At 33.6% G+C, this 17385-nt stretch overlaps 1 protein-coding gene across 1 annotated transcript; it reads right to left on the bottom strand.

Annotated features, from left to right (window-relative positions):
• Window positions 1-15051: 15051 nt before the first annotated feature.
• LOC114314446 (putative xyloglucan endotransglucosylase/hydrolase protein 23) lies at window positions 15052-16421 on the bottom strand. The gene is made up of 3 exons (XM_028260930.2): window positions 15942-16421; window positions 15650-15843; window positions 15052-15556 (listed from the first exon to the last, which is right to left on the bottom strand). The coding sequence occupies exons 1-3, from the start codon at window positions 16221-16223 to the stop codon at window positions 15166-15168; spliced, it is 867 nt and encodes a 288-aa protein (XP_028116731.2). The 5' UTR covers window positions 16224-16421; the 3' UTR covers window positions 15052-15165.
• Between the last annotated feature and the right edge of the window lie 964 nt (window positions 16422-17385).

The following is a 17385-nucleotide window of genomic DNA, read 5'->3' as shown; positions in this document are numbered from 1 at the left end:
GGCACGGGAAACGAGGTGCATTTCGTACTCCGAGTGACGGAACGCGTCTCAATTCCCAGTCGCCGACACTCCGGATCATCCATGATGGAGTTAGGTTTTGTTGTGTTTTCATGTGCATTCATCCTACATTGAACTGTGCAATTCGACTCCTCGGCCATCATGCCTCGGTATGCGTGATTGGTGGCACGAGGATCGAGGCATGCATATATTTGTAAAAATACATTGCTATGCCCCTTTCCTGCTCTCTGTTGCAGCAAAATAAAGAATCAGCAACTTTTCGGAGTCTGGCACGCTTTCCAAGAATAACTGCTAAACAAAGGCTAATTGGGGCATCCCGGTGGATTTCCGCGCAAAGCAGCCTAACATACATCATTCATCAGAAGCAAGGCGGTCCCTGGCTTGCACGCCAGTTTTACAGCTTTCTTAGTTAATTTGATTAATTAATTAGGAATCTGTAATATTTGGACTGTAATATTCTTTTATTCGAGACTGTATATTTATTTGGACCCTCTACGTGAGGGCATAATTGTAATAAGTGTGCGTGAGTGTGATGTATGTCTTCCAACCCCACGTCTTTCTCCCTTTTATTTATCCGCTTATGATGGTTAGATTAGGGCATATTTCAATTAGCATACAGTATGACAGCATGTGTTGCATCATTCATCTGTATTGCATGCACCGGGCTCGGCGCATCATACTAACTGCATTTGTATTTCAATTCCAAATTGAATACATGATAGTTGTAGCATTTCATACGCCATGTTTAGAATAGCCGAGCCTGCTATAGTTGCATCTTTGCATGTGTTGCATTAGGCATTTCTGGATACTTAGGATTCATGCATGATTTCTAATGTAGTTTCTGTTTTGGCTTGGAGTGCCCGGTAAGCTTTATGCTTTAGCATCCTTGCATGCGTGTGAGTGAATGCCATGATAGCATGCTTACCATGAGGCAATATGCTTATGTGATATAACTGCCTGAATGCCCGTGGGTGAAGGTTGGGTTACTTAAATTGGAATAAATCATCAAATGTTTCAAACCTACCTGCGGGTAGCAAACCATTTTCAAAAAGCGAACATGAAATGTTTTGTTCCAATTCAGGCAATCCAGTCTATACTTGTATGCTGCGCGCATCACATAGTAACCTAGGTTAATAACCGGAATAAGAACTCACAATGTTTTCAAAAATAGATATCATGGTTAGTAGAGGCCGATCTTTGATCGGGCGAGCGGGGGTGCTCACGAAGTGACCTTCCCCAATCGTACCCAAGTTCCCGAGCCGAGGCAACTTTGGTGATGACGGACACGTGGCCTTTTGGCATCGAGTCAGGGTTTCCTAAATTTCCCAAAATAAAATATTTAGGTGGCGACTCTGTATCTGGCAAAGCAGTCCATGTTTGGCACTTCTTTCAAAATCTGTTTCTCAAAACGATTTGCCGGATTTGGACTCTTTGGTTCAGACTTAGAACCGTGACTACAAATCGAGTCCGAGCTGTAGCGAGGTCCCCCGCGGGCTTGTTACACACTTGTCGCGAGATTATTTGCTGTAGCAACTTGCCTTCTTAGCTTGAACCTCAGTAAGTGCACTTGTGGCGGTAATGTTTGCCGCTGCACTTGCCTTCTCAGTTCAGTTTAGCCAAGACTTTATAGCTTGCTATCAGCCATGTTTCGTGTTCACCCCAGCAAAGCCTCTACCCTTAGCTACCTAACCACAAACTCCCCAGCTCCCCAGGGCGAAGGCCACAACTATGCCTACTATCAGCCATGTCGTTCCTTGGTACCAAGCCTAAGAGGGCTTCCTTGGTCCTGTTTATGCAACCAAGGCAGGTCCATGACCTGGGTAAATAGAAAGGGAATCCCTTGCACTTGGGCTACCCTGCTCCCATATTCGTGGGGTCGCCGCAGTATACTGGTGTCTCTGGACCTGCTATTAACGCCAAGCATTAGCCCCTACTTATGGAAAGGAAGCTTCTCCCAAAGGCTACTATCACCTTGGTGGGGTGTTCCCTCCGCAAATTAGTTGCGACGATTGTAGTTGTTGTGAGAGCGGTAGTTACTGCGGTGGCCATTTCCCGCGGCAAGTTCAAATGGCGGCGTTGACAATACTAGAAATGGCTGCACTGACAGAGTACCTCCGCAACTTGGCCGTTTCAAGCGTTGCCTCTACAACTTAGTTGCCCCGATTTTCTCTTTCCCTTAGCAACTTCAAACGGTGGCACCAGCAATACTTGAGATGGCGAAGGCATCGATAATACTAGGAATGGCAACATTGAGACAAAGTGCCTTAGCAACTTGAGTACTGCAAGTGCTACCTCTGCAACTTGAGTGCTGCAAGTGCTACCTCTGCAACTTGACTTAGACATTTTTCTTCATGGAGTCTGTTTGGACATTTGCTGGGTTGGACCTGCTCCGACCCACTATTGAGCTGCTTCCCTTGGGCTTTAGCCCATGTTCCCTTAATCATTCATGGTCGCCAAACAGGGCAACCTCTACACTTAGGTCCGTACTTAATTTTGACTTTAATTTCTGACCCTCTATACAAACAAAGTACTAAATCAAAAACAACCAACAAAATAACCAAAACAGCAAAAGAAAAACACAGGTCATCTTGCCATGATCATTCATGCAAGGTTGTGAGCAAGTTGAACTTGAACTACTGTCCGCTGAACTTTTTGGAAAATAAAGATTTTGGCCTTTTATTTTTTGGATTTATTTTCATTTTTAGTGAATTTTTAAAAAAAAATTCAAAAAGTTTTAGGTTTTAAATTCAGCTTGATAAGACAAATCAAAAAATTATAATTTTTAAAAAAAATTCAAAAAAATCTGGAAAAGACAAAAATAAGTCAAAATTAATATTCTTTTTTTACTTATTATTGTCTTTAGTAAATTTTTTTTTTTTTTGGGGGGGGGGGAATTTTTCATAAAAAAAAATATACTTTTTAAATTCATCTTGATAAGACGGACTGAAAAAAAAAAAAAAAAAAAAAAAAATTGACATAATTTAAAAAAAAAAAATCAAAATAAAAAATTTCAAAGAAAGAAATGACTTTTTTTTGGGCTGCCAAATTGGCCTTTGCAAACTTTCAGCACCTGAAATTGTTTGAATAGCTCCAGAATATCGTCCGACAGAGTAGCTCCGCCCCACCAATTCCCCTTTTGCTGATGCAAAACATATGATGGACCAAGATCAAGTCAAGACAATCCGTGGAAATCTTAAAAAGTCCCACACATATGGGATGCCCATTTCAATGCTTCCAAACACGCCCTTGCCTTTGTTTCAAAAGCTGATCCACCCATGAATCCAATTGAATCCATTGCCAAGGAATGGTAATTGCCATCAGTATACACGCATGCTGCCCCACCGTCCTTTGTATCTTGTTTCCATCAATGAGGAAATCAGCTAAGGCTGTATCGGGGTGCAACTTTATCTATAACCTACAAATTTCAACAACTTTTGTATTATGAAATTAGGCTATTTTAGTAAATTTTTAGATTTTTTATTAAAATATGATATAAAAAAATTAATATATTTAGGATATTTTTTAAACTCTTACGAAAAATATACAAAAAGTAAAGAAAAAAACCTTGACTTTTTGTATAATTTGTTAACATTTTAATTTTTTTAATGATCCTAGGGCTCAAAAGCAGATATAAATAGAGGAACATCAACCAAAGAGAGGTATGTGAAAACAAACCCAAGAAACTTAAAATTCAAGTAAACAAGAGACCTATACTAACTTATCCGCCGGAGTGCTAATTCCGGCACCTCCGACCGGAGTGTTAATCCCTTTTTCAGGTGGCAATCAGAGGATCAGGGACGACTTTCAGGATTCTAGAGTATTTCCAAACCTACACTTCCACAATAATTATTTTATCAAAATATTTATTCTTATGTTTGATTGTTCTAAAAAAATAAAAAATAAAAATATATTATAAATAAAATTATCATATTCACTATTATAAGAGAATAATCATTTCATAAGTCATTCTAAAAAATACTCATTCCATTCCATACCATTCCAATGAATTTAATAGAGCATAATAGAGCATGAAGAGTAACCGATAATTTTTCTTTGAGTTTTTTAAAACACTACTCTTAAATTTACTCACATTAACATTACAGGAATTTGGATCTTATTTGGCTCATTACTAGACAAATCAATAATTCACATACAATAGTTTGCGTCATTGTTATCAATTTAGGGATGACGTTTTAAAAAACCTTAAGGATTTTCCATTTTTCTTTATAATATAAGGTTATATTTGAATGATAGTAATTTTGAGATGAAATGAGAATGTGATTCCAGATCTCATAATTCCAGTGTTTGGATCTAATTAGAATAAGACAATGACTCCTTATTTATTTGAGCACCAATCACATTTCAAAACTAACTAAAAATCCGATTCTCCCCTTCCCCCCATAAAAAAACTCACATTTCTAAAAAATATAACTATTTAAGAGTAAAACAAGATTAATTTGTTGCACAACATTTTCAATTTTATTGTTTTTCCATTCAGGATTCCTAACAAACCCAGAGGTTTGAATAACATTGACATGTGAATTTTATTAGTAACAATCTCATTACTACTAATAATGACATTCTCTATATCCCTAAATATTCTTGCAATTCATACCTAGCCTAATTGTTGCAAATAAATCTATCCAAACAATGAAAGTAACAAATAAATAAATAAAATAGACCAAAAATACCTACATCTATGAATTAGATTTAAAAATGATCAAACACGTACAGTTTTTTTTTTTTTTCCCTCACATTACTTCACTATTACTACTCTTCAACTTAAAGGGATGTGAAGTGAAATTTTTAGTAATTTTTAGTTTTTCGATTAACAATAAAATTAAAAAGTATATGTGTTTGAAAAACATATTTTAACGTTTTATAAAAAAAATATACATAAAATAGTATGAATCAAAATAAATCTTTTGCTTTATCGAGTAGGAGAATAAATATTTAATTTTTTGGTATAAATTAATTTTTTAAATTTTTTTTAATTAAAATAATCTCTTGTCAAACCAACCTTACCATCCACGTGATAGTATCACTTGTAATAGAATCTGCAGTGTTTCTTCCAATAGTTCATCACATCGCATACTGCTCATACGTACACTGTTAATGTTTTGCACTTTCTAGAAAAACACTTTTTTATTTCCTAAGCTAGTTGTTGTCACTTTCCAATACAAACATGCGAAGTCGTGTGTGTTTGAAAAGTGAGTTTTTTTTATAAGTTTTTGGGTAAATTATGGTCTCGTGTGGAAAGTGACTATTTTAGTAGGTTATTTAGTTTTTTAATTATTTTAGTAGATTATTTTAGTTTTTGTATTTAGAAAGATGAGATGGATTTTATTTGAGTTGTTGTATTAAAAAATGTGTTGAAATGATGTTTGAAATTAAAATAATAAATTTGTCTCTAAAAAAATATTTTTTTAAATTGCTATCAAGGGGTAAAATCGTAAAATGTTCATTGATGGAACAAGTGACAAAGCTGTGCCGGCTGTCCAGTCCTATATTTTTTATTTTTTTTATTTTTATTTTTTTTTTTGAAAAAGCTTGCAAAAGTGGCTTTTTGGCTAAAAATTTTTTTTAGGCTATAATAGCCTCTTTAGGCGCTTCCCAAACAGCGCCTATATATACTTTTTTTGAGGTTTGGCTAAATTATAGATACTCTTCTGAGGTTTTGAAAATTACATCTCGCTTCTTGAGGTTTGTATTTTCATAACAATTTGTCCCTTGAAGTTTAAATTTCATAACAAATTACCCCCTAATTTGTTATGCAAATATAGCATTCAGAGGGAAATTTGTAATTTCTCAAACTTCAGGGGGTATTTGTAATTTAGTCAAACCTCAAGGGGGCATATGTAATTTGCCCTAAGTTGTTTTAGTTATAGGATATTATTGGAGAAAAAAAAATTTGTGTTTAAAAAGATAATTGGATTTTTTTATGGTTGGATATGATGTTTGTGAGAGAAAAAGTGAAATAATTATGGAATTTGTTGTGATATTTTGTTTGGATTTATTTTTTTTAATTTTGTAACCAACTTGTCTTTTAGTGCAAAAAAATTCAAAATCCAACTTCCCAAACAGTGCCATTATTTTAGAAAATAAAAAAGATTGAAAGTTTTAAATTAAGAGTATTAATAGTTTTAATTAGTGTGTGGATCTCATATGATGTGAAGTTTTGATTTTAATTTTTTTTTTTTTATTTTTTACATAATGTTTTTTTAGAGATCTCAAATTAAAGAGATATATATCATTTCTATTTGGAAAAATTGTATTTCAGTAAACATAGACAATAATTTAATTTCGATGATGATGTGAATTTTTTATATGTATAATATAAATCTTTTCAGTGTGTCATATTTACATTTTTTTTTTTTTTAATCTATAATATGGTCATCTTAAAACTTTCTCACTTATTTACAATTTTCATTAAAATTTCCCAGCATTCCATTTTTCTAGGCCAGTAGTCATCATAAGTAACCCATTAGAGCATTCACACCAACCTCTTCAAATTTTTAGTCAAATTAAAATTATTTTATTATTTTAGCTAGTAAAAAATCAACTCTATCAAACTCGCTTGCAGCTCGTCAAAATTTACGATAGCTACAGTAACTCGTTACAACAAGCGAGGCACTATTCATCGCTACTTGTGTGTTACCGAATATCCGGCCAGTCAACCGGTCAACGGCAATTTTTTTTTTTTTTTTACTTTTTTCAAGAATTGTTTGGCTAGTAACTTATCAATTTAATAAAAAAAAAAAGAAAGACTAACAATCACAATAAGAAAATAAAAATAAGTTAGAATAAAGAATTTGATACAGTAGGTGCTAAAAGGTGACTAGTTAAAATAATGAAATAGCTTTAATTTGACTAAAAATTTGAAGAGTTTGGTGTGGATGCTCTTAGAGCAACTCCAACTATACTCTTTATTTTTCACTAGCTAAAGTACAAAAATATTACTCTTTATTTTATCTAATTGCTTTAGCTATTGTGTTCTCCAATTATACTATTTATTTTAGCTAATCATTCTAACTAACTTAACTAATTTTTAAAACAAAAAATACTAATTGCTGATATTTTACCAACTAAATTTGCAATAATATTTCTTTAACATGTTTTTAAAATATATATGTTTAACAAATATATATATATTTTAAATGAGATCTTTCCATCGCCGCTCAAATCGAATTTCTTGAAGACTTGCTTGAGCTGTTCCTCGATCAGGCCATGAGAGTTGAGAGACGACAAGAGTGAGCCCAACAACAATTGTGTAAAAAATTGCAAAGGCCAATTTCTTTTTCATATTGAATAAATTTCACTATTTGTCCAATCGAATCATTTTGAAATATGAGAGTTGATGTTGGTTTATGATGGGTTTGTGATTGATTCAAACAATCAACAACACACAGAGAGACGAAGGTTTGATGGGATTGTGATTGAATCAAACAATCAACAACACAGAGATATGAAGGAACTGTGCTTGTTGGGGTGAACAGACACAAAGAGAGAGAGAGAGAGAGAGAGAGAGAGAGAGAGAGAGAGAGAGAGATGAAGGTGACATTGTAATCGAATTCGAATATATAACTTCTCCTTAGAAAAAAAATATAAAAATCCAAGACATATACACAAACCCAATCAGACAATGTTCAGAAATCCAAATCAAAAGAGAAAAATGAGGTTCAATTACAAAAGTGATAGAGTTGAGAAATGAGAAGAAAAAGAAGAGATTCAACAAATAAATAGAGAGAGAGAGAGAGAGAGAGAGAGAGAGAGAGAGGGTGGGAGGGAAGGAGTACCATACCTTGAGAAAGCGTTAATAGAGAGAGAGATGCAGAAAACCAAAGGTGATTTGGTAAGAAAAAGTAAATGTATTTGTTTGCAGAGCCTCTTGGCCTCTTCAATTGTAGCCAACGAAAAAATCTGATGGTAAAATAGCTAGTACAATAGCCAGCCCATTGGAGGCTCAAAATTGGAGTCACATTGGCTAAAATGCCTAGCAAGCCTATTTTAGCTATTTCCTTAGAGATGCTCCTACTGCATCTGTCACGACTCAAACCGCCCCTATGGGTTCAACATCGTAACCGGCCAGTAATCATTGGATTACCAAAGGCCTCTTGACAAAATAACATATAGTTAGGGGCTGCGAAAGTAAATATACGAAATATACGTAGTCCAGTGAGCTGTGAAGACATACATGGGACAGATAACTTAAAACTTCTATAAACTTACGAGTAACGTCAGAACATATAGCATTTACACATCACTTCATGAACATGTTAACAGAAATCTTGTCCAAAAATAAAACACAGCCTATACATGGTCTAGTACAAATACAAATACAAAAAAAAAAAAAAAAAAAAAAAAAAAAAAACCCACTAAGCTTGACTTCATCTGGAACCTCCTCGGGAAGCACAAAGGTTGACTGAAAAAAGCTGTAATATAGGTCATCAACACTGGGCCTAGTTACGTGCCTGCTCACCTACATACATAATATAAAATAGTGAGCAGAAGCCTAGTGAATAATAACAGAGTAAAGATTTTATTGAATGATGTCCATACAGAAAAAGAGTCTAGTACATGATCGGATGTCATAACAAAGCAGATTCATAGGCATGGTTACATTTGCATTCAAAACTCATACATGTATCATATCATAGTATGTGGCACATCTATTAGCATTAACAAATTCGATGACCCACAAGGGACTGCCGTGACAGCTTTCAGATGACTCATGTGCACAGAGACGTTTCCAATGACCCATAAAGAGACTTGATGACCCATAAAGGGACTTGATGACCCGTAAAGGGACTTGATGACCCATAAAGGGATGCATATCATATGATGCTAAGGATGCCACAATAACTTTCAGAATCTTAGATAATCATTCATTCATTCAAAGCAAAGCATTTTAGAAAACTGATCATTTCATATCATCAGAAAAATAATCAAAGTCAAACATAACTTTACAGAGTTATTACTCACAGATAATTGGTAGCTCCAAATAGACGGCAAAGCGGCAATTCACCTATCCTGAGGCGCATGACCTACATAACATGGCAGATTCATACATTGAAACCCACGCTTGCATTGTACATAACTTATTTCATTTGTTCTTAGTGTGTTTATAGCCTTTAACCTCATTATGGGATCTTAAACATGGCCTAGGAGAGCCTGGGATGGAATGAGGATGTTAGAATGCACTTGAAAATATTTTTCAAATTTTGCTGAAAACAAGGTCCACACTCGAGCGTGGCTTTTCTTGCTCGAGCGAACATGCAAAAAGTGAGGGTTCGCTCGAGCGTGACTTCCCTCGCTTGAGCGGACTGTGAACTCAGAAAAAAGTACTGGTTGCTTGCTTTTCACGCTTGACGGACACTCGATCTCCGCTCGAGAGTGAGGCTCAGACCCTCACTCGAGGGTGACTTCCGTCGCTCAAGTGTGCTGTAAAACATGTGAACTTCTAGATACATACATTTCACGATCGAGTGAGTATCATGTCGCTCGAGTGGAAGTGCACGCATTCAGAGTTCTCGTTCGAGCGTGAACTCCTACGTTCAAGTGTAGATTCAAATTCTGGAATTTCTAGATTTGATCTCCAAACTTCAAACTCAAACTAAACACTTCAAAACTCATCCTCTTTTGGGCCAAAGTTCTGGAAAACATTTAGAAATTTACAAAACATCATGATTTAAAAGCATGCCAATTGTTCACAAATTTAACTTAAACTTCATGAAGTCTCCAAAAACATGACATGCATGAAATGATTGAGCTTCAAGTTTCTAAATCATGATTAAATGAAATGAGAGGATGTAAAACATGATGAATTCTCAAAACATAAGTGAGATGAACACATGCATGAAAGAATTCTTTGAAATCATGCTTAATTTATGAAGAAATGGATATGCATGCGTGATATGGCTTAATTCTCTTCAATTGTAACTCAATTCCCACATGACTTCATCTAATTTACTTGAGGTCTTGAAAAAATCTAACTCAATTACACAACTAAGAATTTGATCCCTTACCTAGAGACTTGAATTCACAAGTGTTGAAGTTAAACTCTCCAATCCTCTTCCAAAAACAACAATTCCTACCAAATCCTCTAGTTGAGTTCAATTCCCAAGTCTAGGACCAAATCTTCCTACTCTTTCTCTCTCACGTTCAGAGCATCAATTTGAGGTAGTGAGTGAGCAAACTGGACTAGTGAAGTCAAATGGCCTTAAATAGGCTTCATGGAATTGATTTAATTAGTTTTGGCTTGATCTAAATTAATGAGCATTAATTAATTTACTTTAATCATTCCAAATCGAATTTCAATTGACCTTACCAGAAAATTCTAAAAATTCCAAATAACACATAAATCAAATTATAGCGACCTCGGTTTTACCCCAACCTTTGTTGTGTTTTGGAGTCAGGTTCCGTGATTGTATATTGTTGTCTATGTCTTGTTTCCTCTCTTTAATTCTTCGAATTTGAGTATTGGGACTTGTTGGGCGAGTTTGGAACATGTTGGTTGTCTATTGGTGTAAATGGTTGTTGCTCAGGTTTTTGCCTCTTCGCTCGAGCGAGACTTCTTCCGCTCGAGCGAGCCTTGTGTAGTTTGCTTCTTCGCTCGAGCGAGCTTTCTTGTGCTCGAGCGAAGATTGAGGGTCTTCAGGTTTCTTTTCTAGACGCAGCTTTTTTGGAGAGAGTGTAGTTCTTCGCTCGAGTGAGACTTGTTGCGCTCGAGTGAGGGTATGGGTCTCTGTAAGACCTGAAGGTTGGTATTCTTCGCTCGAGCGAGGTTTCTTACGCTTGAGTGAGCCTTGTGGAATCGTTTCTTCACTCAAGCGAGAATTCTTGCGCTAGAGCGTGCGTCTGCGTCTGTGGTAGACTTGAAGCTTTGCATTGTGCGCTTGAGCGAGGTCACTTTTTGTGTCTGGTCGCTCGAGCGACAACTCCTTCGCTCGAGCGAGCCTCGCATATATCAATTCGCAGCAGTGATATTTTATATCACTTTTTGGTCCCTCTTTCACTCAAAACCCTAGATCGGCTGCCTCTCTCTCTAAAATACTCTATGATTTAGGGTCTTTCTACCCTACTTCCTTTGTTAAAAAGCTAGAGTTTGGCGTGGGCTTCCTTTTGATCCAAAAAAGGTTGGATTTGGAGCATCTTTGGGTCTCCTCTTCATCTCTTTTGCTCTCCTAACTTTGAAATAGGGATATTCTACTCTTTTATATGGGTTTTAACCTAGGTATTGTCATCTTGTATAAATGGTGGGATTTGGGAAGGTTTTTGGTGAATTTTAGGATGATTCCTATATATAAGAGAGGGGTTTTCATGTGGATTCACAAAATAATTATGGGGCTCGTGCATGAGGTTCTATAGTATTGAAATGGTGAAATTTAGACTCCTGGTTTGACATTTTGGAATTTGGGAAAAATTGGCCCTAGGTTGGGTTAAATTAAATTAATTATGTAAATAATGAAATTGTTGTAAGAAAGATGCAATTAGAAGGTTATGAGAATCAATGGTGTAGTTGGATTTGATAAATCATTCATCCATGGAAAATATGATAAAGTATCTGTTTGATAGATTTATTTACCTGTTTAGAAATATCTGCTTTGGGCTATCGGTGGAGAATAACTATGATTGTTGTAGAAACTACATGAGGTTTAGGTGAATTGAAACTAATCAATTGGATTATGTCATTGAATATGACGGTTGGATTAAACCATTGAATATGTGATTTGATTAGTCATTGTATATGACAACGTGTTTAAATACATTATATATGTATCTTTGTTTGGGAGGAGATAGGGGATGTATAAAAAATATTTGTTAACACATATAAATGATGTAAATAATCTACAAATTCACTTTTTTTTATATTTATTTTATGTCTTATTATCTTAGTCCGCTACAAAGTGCCTGTTTAGTGCAGCTTAAAAGCTGCTTATTTCAGCTTTCAGCTTAATTTAAGCTATTTTGATGTGTTTGGTTTAACTTAACAATGCAGCTTATAACTTTTTGTAAGTCAGAAATCAGCTTATTTTTTGAGTGGGGCTGGAGATGCTTAATTTATAAGTCAGAAATCAGCTTATGTTCATAGTTATAAGTTAAAAGCTGTTAAGGCATAAGCTATAAGCACTTTCCCACAGTTCTACCAAACAGGGCCAAAGCCCGTCACAAGTATATGTTTCGGTGAATTACACTAACGGTCCCTATAGTTTGAAATTTGTGTCATTTTGGTTCATGATTTTTCAGTTGTGACATATTTGATCTTGAATTTTGAATCTTATTCCAAATAAGGAAAATTGTAGATACTATTGAATTTTTCAAGGACAAAATCGTCAATTTAATAAAATATAAACTAATTTGACAAAAATAAATGTCAAAAAAATATTTTTAAATTTTTAAAAATTATTTTTACCCACTAAAGATAAAATTATATAAAATTGATAAATCTTTTAGACATTTATTTATTTTACTAAATTAATTTTTATTATGTGTTTGGATGATAATCATGTCATGGGTGATTGTTTTTGTTTTCATTAAATTAGTTTCTATTTTTTCAAAAGTCAAATGTGGTTACAACTATGATATTATTATTAAACCAATCCATTAAATTAAAAAATCCAAAACTAAAAACAGTTCATATATTAAATGTACCGATTACACATTATTGTCTTTATTTGGAACAATATTCAAAATTCATGATCAAATGTGTCACAATTAAAAAGTCAAAAATCAAAGTTACACAAGACCTAAACTATAGAGACCATTAGTATAATTCGCCCCATATATTTTTTGCCACCCTTAATTTGCATCGGGTCTTTTGCCGTCACAAACACCTATTTTTTTTGTGACCACCACTTTCTCCGTCACAAAAAAATTGACAATGTGCATTACGAAGTCGCTGACACTCGCTCCTTAAAAAAAAAGAAAAAAAAAGAAAAAAAAAAAGAGTGAAAAAAGCCCTTTTCTAGTCATTATAACCATCACCACCATAGCTCATAATTATGGATCAATTAAATCATAACTAACAATGGACCAATTACATAACCTACACAAACAATACCTTAGCTTATAAATGTTTTAAAAACAATAGGTAAAATCAAGGAGAATTATTGATATGTATCAGTTAAAAAATATGTATAAGTAAAATAAAAAATATTATAAATATTAATAATTATAATTATAATTTTTTTATTAATATATAATTAAAATATACTGGCACCACTGCAGTGTTATTTTCTCTAAAATTAGGGTAGTAAACGAACTGAGCCGACTTATCGAGCTTGTTTATTGAGCTCGAGCTTGGCTCGATAAGAAATTGGACTCGAGCTCAGTTAGGTTCGTTAATATTAATGAAACTCGAGTTCGGCTCAACTTGGCTCAGCTCGATAAATTTTTTAATATTATTTATGTTATTTAAATAAAAAGTATTATTTATATTATTTAATATATAAATAATATATTTATTATATATTTTAAATAAAGATAAACGAGTTGAACTTGATGAGCCGATCTCATACGAGCTCGAACTCGGCTCGTTTAGTAAACGAGCCTAATATTTGAGATCGAGCTCGACTCATTTACTAAATGAGCCGAGCGGAGCCGAGTCCTTAACAAGCTAAGCCGAGCTTGTTCATAAACAGTTCGATTCATTTGTAGTTGTATCTGAAATCAACTTGTTTTCGCAATCAAAATATAGAATCAGCTCAAATTCAAAATCAAATGGTAAAATAAACCAATTTTAAAAATCAATTGGAAAATTCAATTTTTTTAAAAATGAAATCGCAAATTAACCAGATTTTAAATCAAATGATAAGGTCAACTTATTTTCAATTAAATAAGCTGTGAAATAACTTTTTCAATTAATTTTTATTTTTTATTATTCACTACTTGTCTACATTTCTCATTAAAATAATAATAATAATGATAATTTATCGTCCATTTGGATCATTTTCTATTTTTTAAAAAATAAAAATAAAAATATAAGAATATAACCGTAAATTAACATGTCCATAGTAGAAACTAATAATCAGAAACGAAGGGTGAACAGCTTCTCAAAATCAACATTTTTTAGTTAAAATAAGTTATTAAAATCAAAAATTATTTGAAATAAATTTAATCAAACCATTCAAAATAACTTTTTGAAAGTTTAACGTTGGTTGAAAAAAGCCTAAACAAACACCTCCAAAATCTATTAGCTTTCAAAATCAAACTGTAAAATCATCTTGATTTCAAAATCAAACGTTGAAGGTCACTTTGTTTAAAAAATCGATTGGTAAAATCAATCAATTTTTTAAATCAAATCAGAAAAATATACGCTGAGTTGTTTACAAAATCAAACAGCAAATTAGAGTGGATAGCTTTTAGTCGTTTTTTTTAACTTTTTATAAAAATATATGTATAAAAAATAAAAATAAAAATAGAAAAAACAATTTGATAACTTATAATAACTTTGTTTTTGACTATTTTAGTCCCTTCCCAGACCAAGCATCAATCTACTTTAAAATCAATTGGTAAAATGAATCATTTAAAAAATCAAATGGGATAATTATCTCGATTCTAAAATCAAATAGTAAGATCAACACATTTTCAAAATCAAATGGTAAAACGGACTCTATTTCAAATCAAATAGTAGGATCAATCTGTATAAATCATTTTAAAAACCAAACCGGAAAGTTTTGCAATTGTAAAATCAAATAGTAAAACCAACCCTTTTTAAAAAAAATAAAAATGAAACGTTAAAATCAATCAGTGTTTTAAAAGTAAACTGACAAAACCAATTCAATTTTAAACTCAAACAATAATAAGATCACGTTTAAACACATTCTCAAATTGGTTAAGAATGTTAGTCAAATTTAAACAATTTATTACTTGGCCAACTTGACTTGTTCAAAACACTAGTTACAACAGGAAAAATAATTTCCACTATCTTGCTTGAAAGAAAAATAATTTCATTCGATTGCAGATAATTCTTTTAAACCATTTCACTCCAAAATAGAGGAAGAGATTAATCACAGACTCAAACATCATTGTGGATAATATAGAAAAGTAATGATATGTTTTATTGGCTCTAAGCGCAATTACAATGATAAAGATTAAATAATAAACGAATTGAATAGTGGAAGTGATATACAGTTTGTGTTTAATATTTTATGACATGCTGCATTCTGGAGGAAATCCTTGTGGAAATCTTTTTGAGTCAGTGCAATAATTGTATATCATGTAGTTCTTCTGCACCCATTTCATTCTTCCTTGGTTTGTGGAGTCTAACTGTTCTGAGAGCCATGCATTGCTATTAGATGATGACGAAGAACAAGAAGATGATCCTGAAGACCAAATGCAAGCATTGGCATTGAAGTTTCTGTATGAAGCAGTGAATGGAGCTTGAGTCCAGTCAGTCTTCACAAGGCCACCTCTTGTTGCCCAATCATCAGAATTCCACAGACTGGAGTATATCCTCATGGGTTGGTTCTTTGGGTATGGAACACCAACTGACTCTGCATTCTTGAACTCTCTAATGGGTGTTCCATCAACAGAGAAACTGAAATGGGGACAAAAAATTATTCAATCAATACAAAATCTAAAATGTAAAATTGATAGAAATGTCAATTTTCACTGTTTTTAGGGTACTTACATGATGCGTTGGGGGTTCCAGAGGATAGAGTATGTGTGGAAATCAGCAGTAGGGTCAAACCAGAGGTAGAATTGTTGCTCTCTATTGCCTTTGCCTTGGCTAAACACATTAGTGTGAAGAATGTAAGGATCGCCACTCAAATTACCCAAGAATTCAAAGTCAATCTCATCATGGGTTGATCCTTGTGATGATAACTGCAATACAAGAATAAAATTTACATGTTAATTATAAAATCATATATCTAGAAAAACATTGATTGATTACCAGCTTCCTAAAAGTAAGAAAAACATACATAGTAGGCAGTGACAGTGCCAGCAGAGTTTCCAGGCACAAGCTTGAGCTGCATATCTATCTTTCCAAAGAGATATTCATTGTTAGATTGGAAGCCTGAGCCAGAAGTTTTGTCGAGGGAAAGGGTAAGAAGTTGGGAATTGTTGAGGATCTTAGCTCTGCCATCACCCCATGTGATGGTGAAGTCTTGATTGAAGTTACTAGCTGAGACAACAGCCAATACAGAGCTTAATATAACTGCAGATATCATAAACAATACTGAGCTAGAAGAAGAAGAAGCCATTGATGTTTTTGTGGTTGGTATTGAAAAGATGAGAGTTTTATAGGGATGTGAATGAAGATTGCTTGCAGTGATGAGTTTTGAGTTGATGAGAGATTGGGTATGTGGGAAACTGAATTTATAGGGAGAGAGAGAGAGAGAGAGAGAGAGAGAGAGGAAAAATCAGAGGAAAGTTCTTGAGTAGAAACGAGAGTCGGTGTTAAGGGACCATATTTTTACAGACATATATATCAGATATTATGGGCTTAGCTGTGAAAAGTTAAATGTGAAACAAGTTACTACAACCAAACACGCGTATTTGGTAAGTGGTTGATAATTGATGTCATCTCTTTTGACTACATTTATAACGTCTAATGTAAGCATGCATCATCCATTGGTTGTCTTGGCACATTTTTATTTTTGTAGTTTGCATGTACATTTTTAACCCAAGGGGCTAGCAGACCTAATATGGCCTTGGGGTATAATCCTCTGGGTCGCATGTTTGACTCTTTTCGGGTCAGTTATTTGGACAATAATAAATATAATTGATCGGATGAACTTTTTTTTCTCCTTCTAAATATGGGTTAATTGTACTCAGTGTTAAGAGTGTGTGTTAGAGTTTTTGCTTGTGTGTGAGTTTGTGACTTACAGGTGCATGATTAAATAGCTCTACTGTGTAACACCACTTAAGTGTGACATCTGAGTCCTTAGCTCTTCACGTTTTGTTTAGTTAAGAAATTTGAGGAGGGATTTGAAAAGAGAAAGAAAAATGTAAAATATAAATAAAATATAAATAAAATATATTTACATTTTACCTAATTTCACACACCTTTTTATTTTTCTTTTTCAAATTTCTCCCAAAATCTCTCAATCAAGTGCAACGTTGAGGTCTTGCCCAATAGATCACTCCTCTAAAATATACAAACTAAAAAATATTATTAGATAAACATATGGACACATGATACACATGATATTTTTAACTTACCAAATAAATAATTTTTGGAGACGAAAAACATACTATGCATGAGTATATCACCTAGGAGGAAGAAAAGTGTCTTGTTTTTGAATCATTGGATCCTTTTAACTTAGAACTTGCTTGGGGTATATTAAAATAATATACTTTTTATCTTTTTTATATTTTTTGGGTTATATCATTTTTTTAATTTTTCGTATAACTTTTTGTAAA

Source organism: Camellia sinensis, chromosome 8, assembly GCF_055761805.1.
Source record: "Camellia sinensis isolate YWXY chromosome 8, ASM5576180v1, whole genome shotgun sequence".
NCBI classification, from domain to species: domain Eukaryota; kingdom Viridiplantae; phylum Streptophyta; class Magnoliopsida; order Ericales; family Theaceae; genus Camellia; species Camellia sinensis.
This window is presented reverse-complemented; position numbering and strand designations above follow the sequence as displayed.

Excerpts from the sequence above, each read along its gene's own strand:
- LOC114314446 (XM_028260930.2), bottom strand. The coding sequence starts at position 16,223 with ATGGCTTCTTCTTCTTCTAGCTCAGTATTGTTTATGATATCTGCAGTT. Across the intron at positions 15,844-15,941 it reads GCACTGTCACTGCCTACTAT|TTATCATCACAAGGATCAAC; the intron begins GTATGTTTTTCT and ends CTTGTATTGCAG. Across the intron at positions 15,557-15,649 it reads TGGAACCCCCAACGCATCAT|TTTCTCTGTTGATGGAACAC; the intron begins GTAAGTACCCTA and ends TCCCCATTTCAG.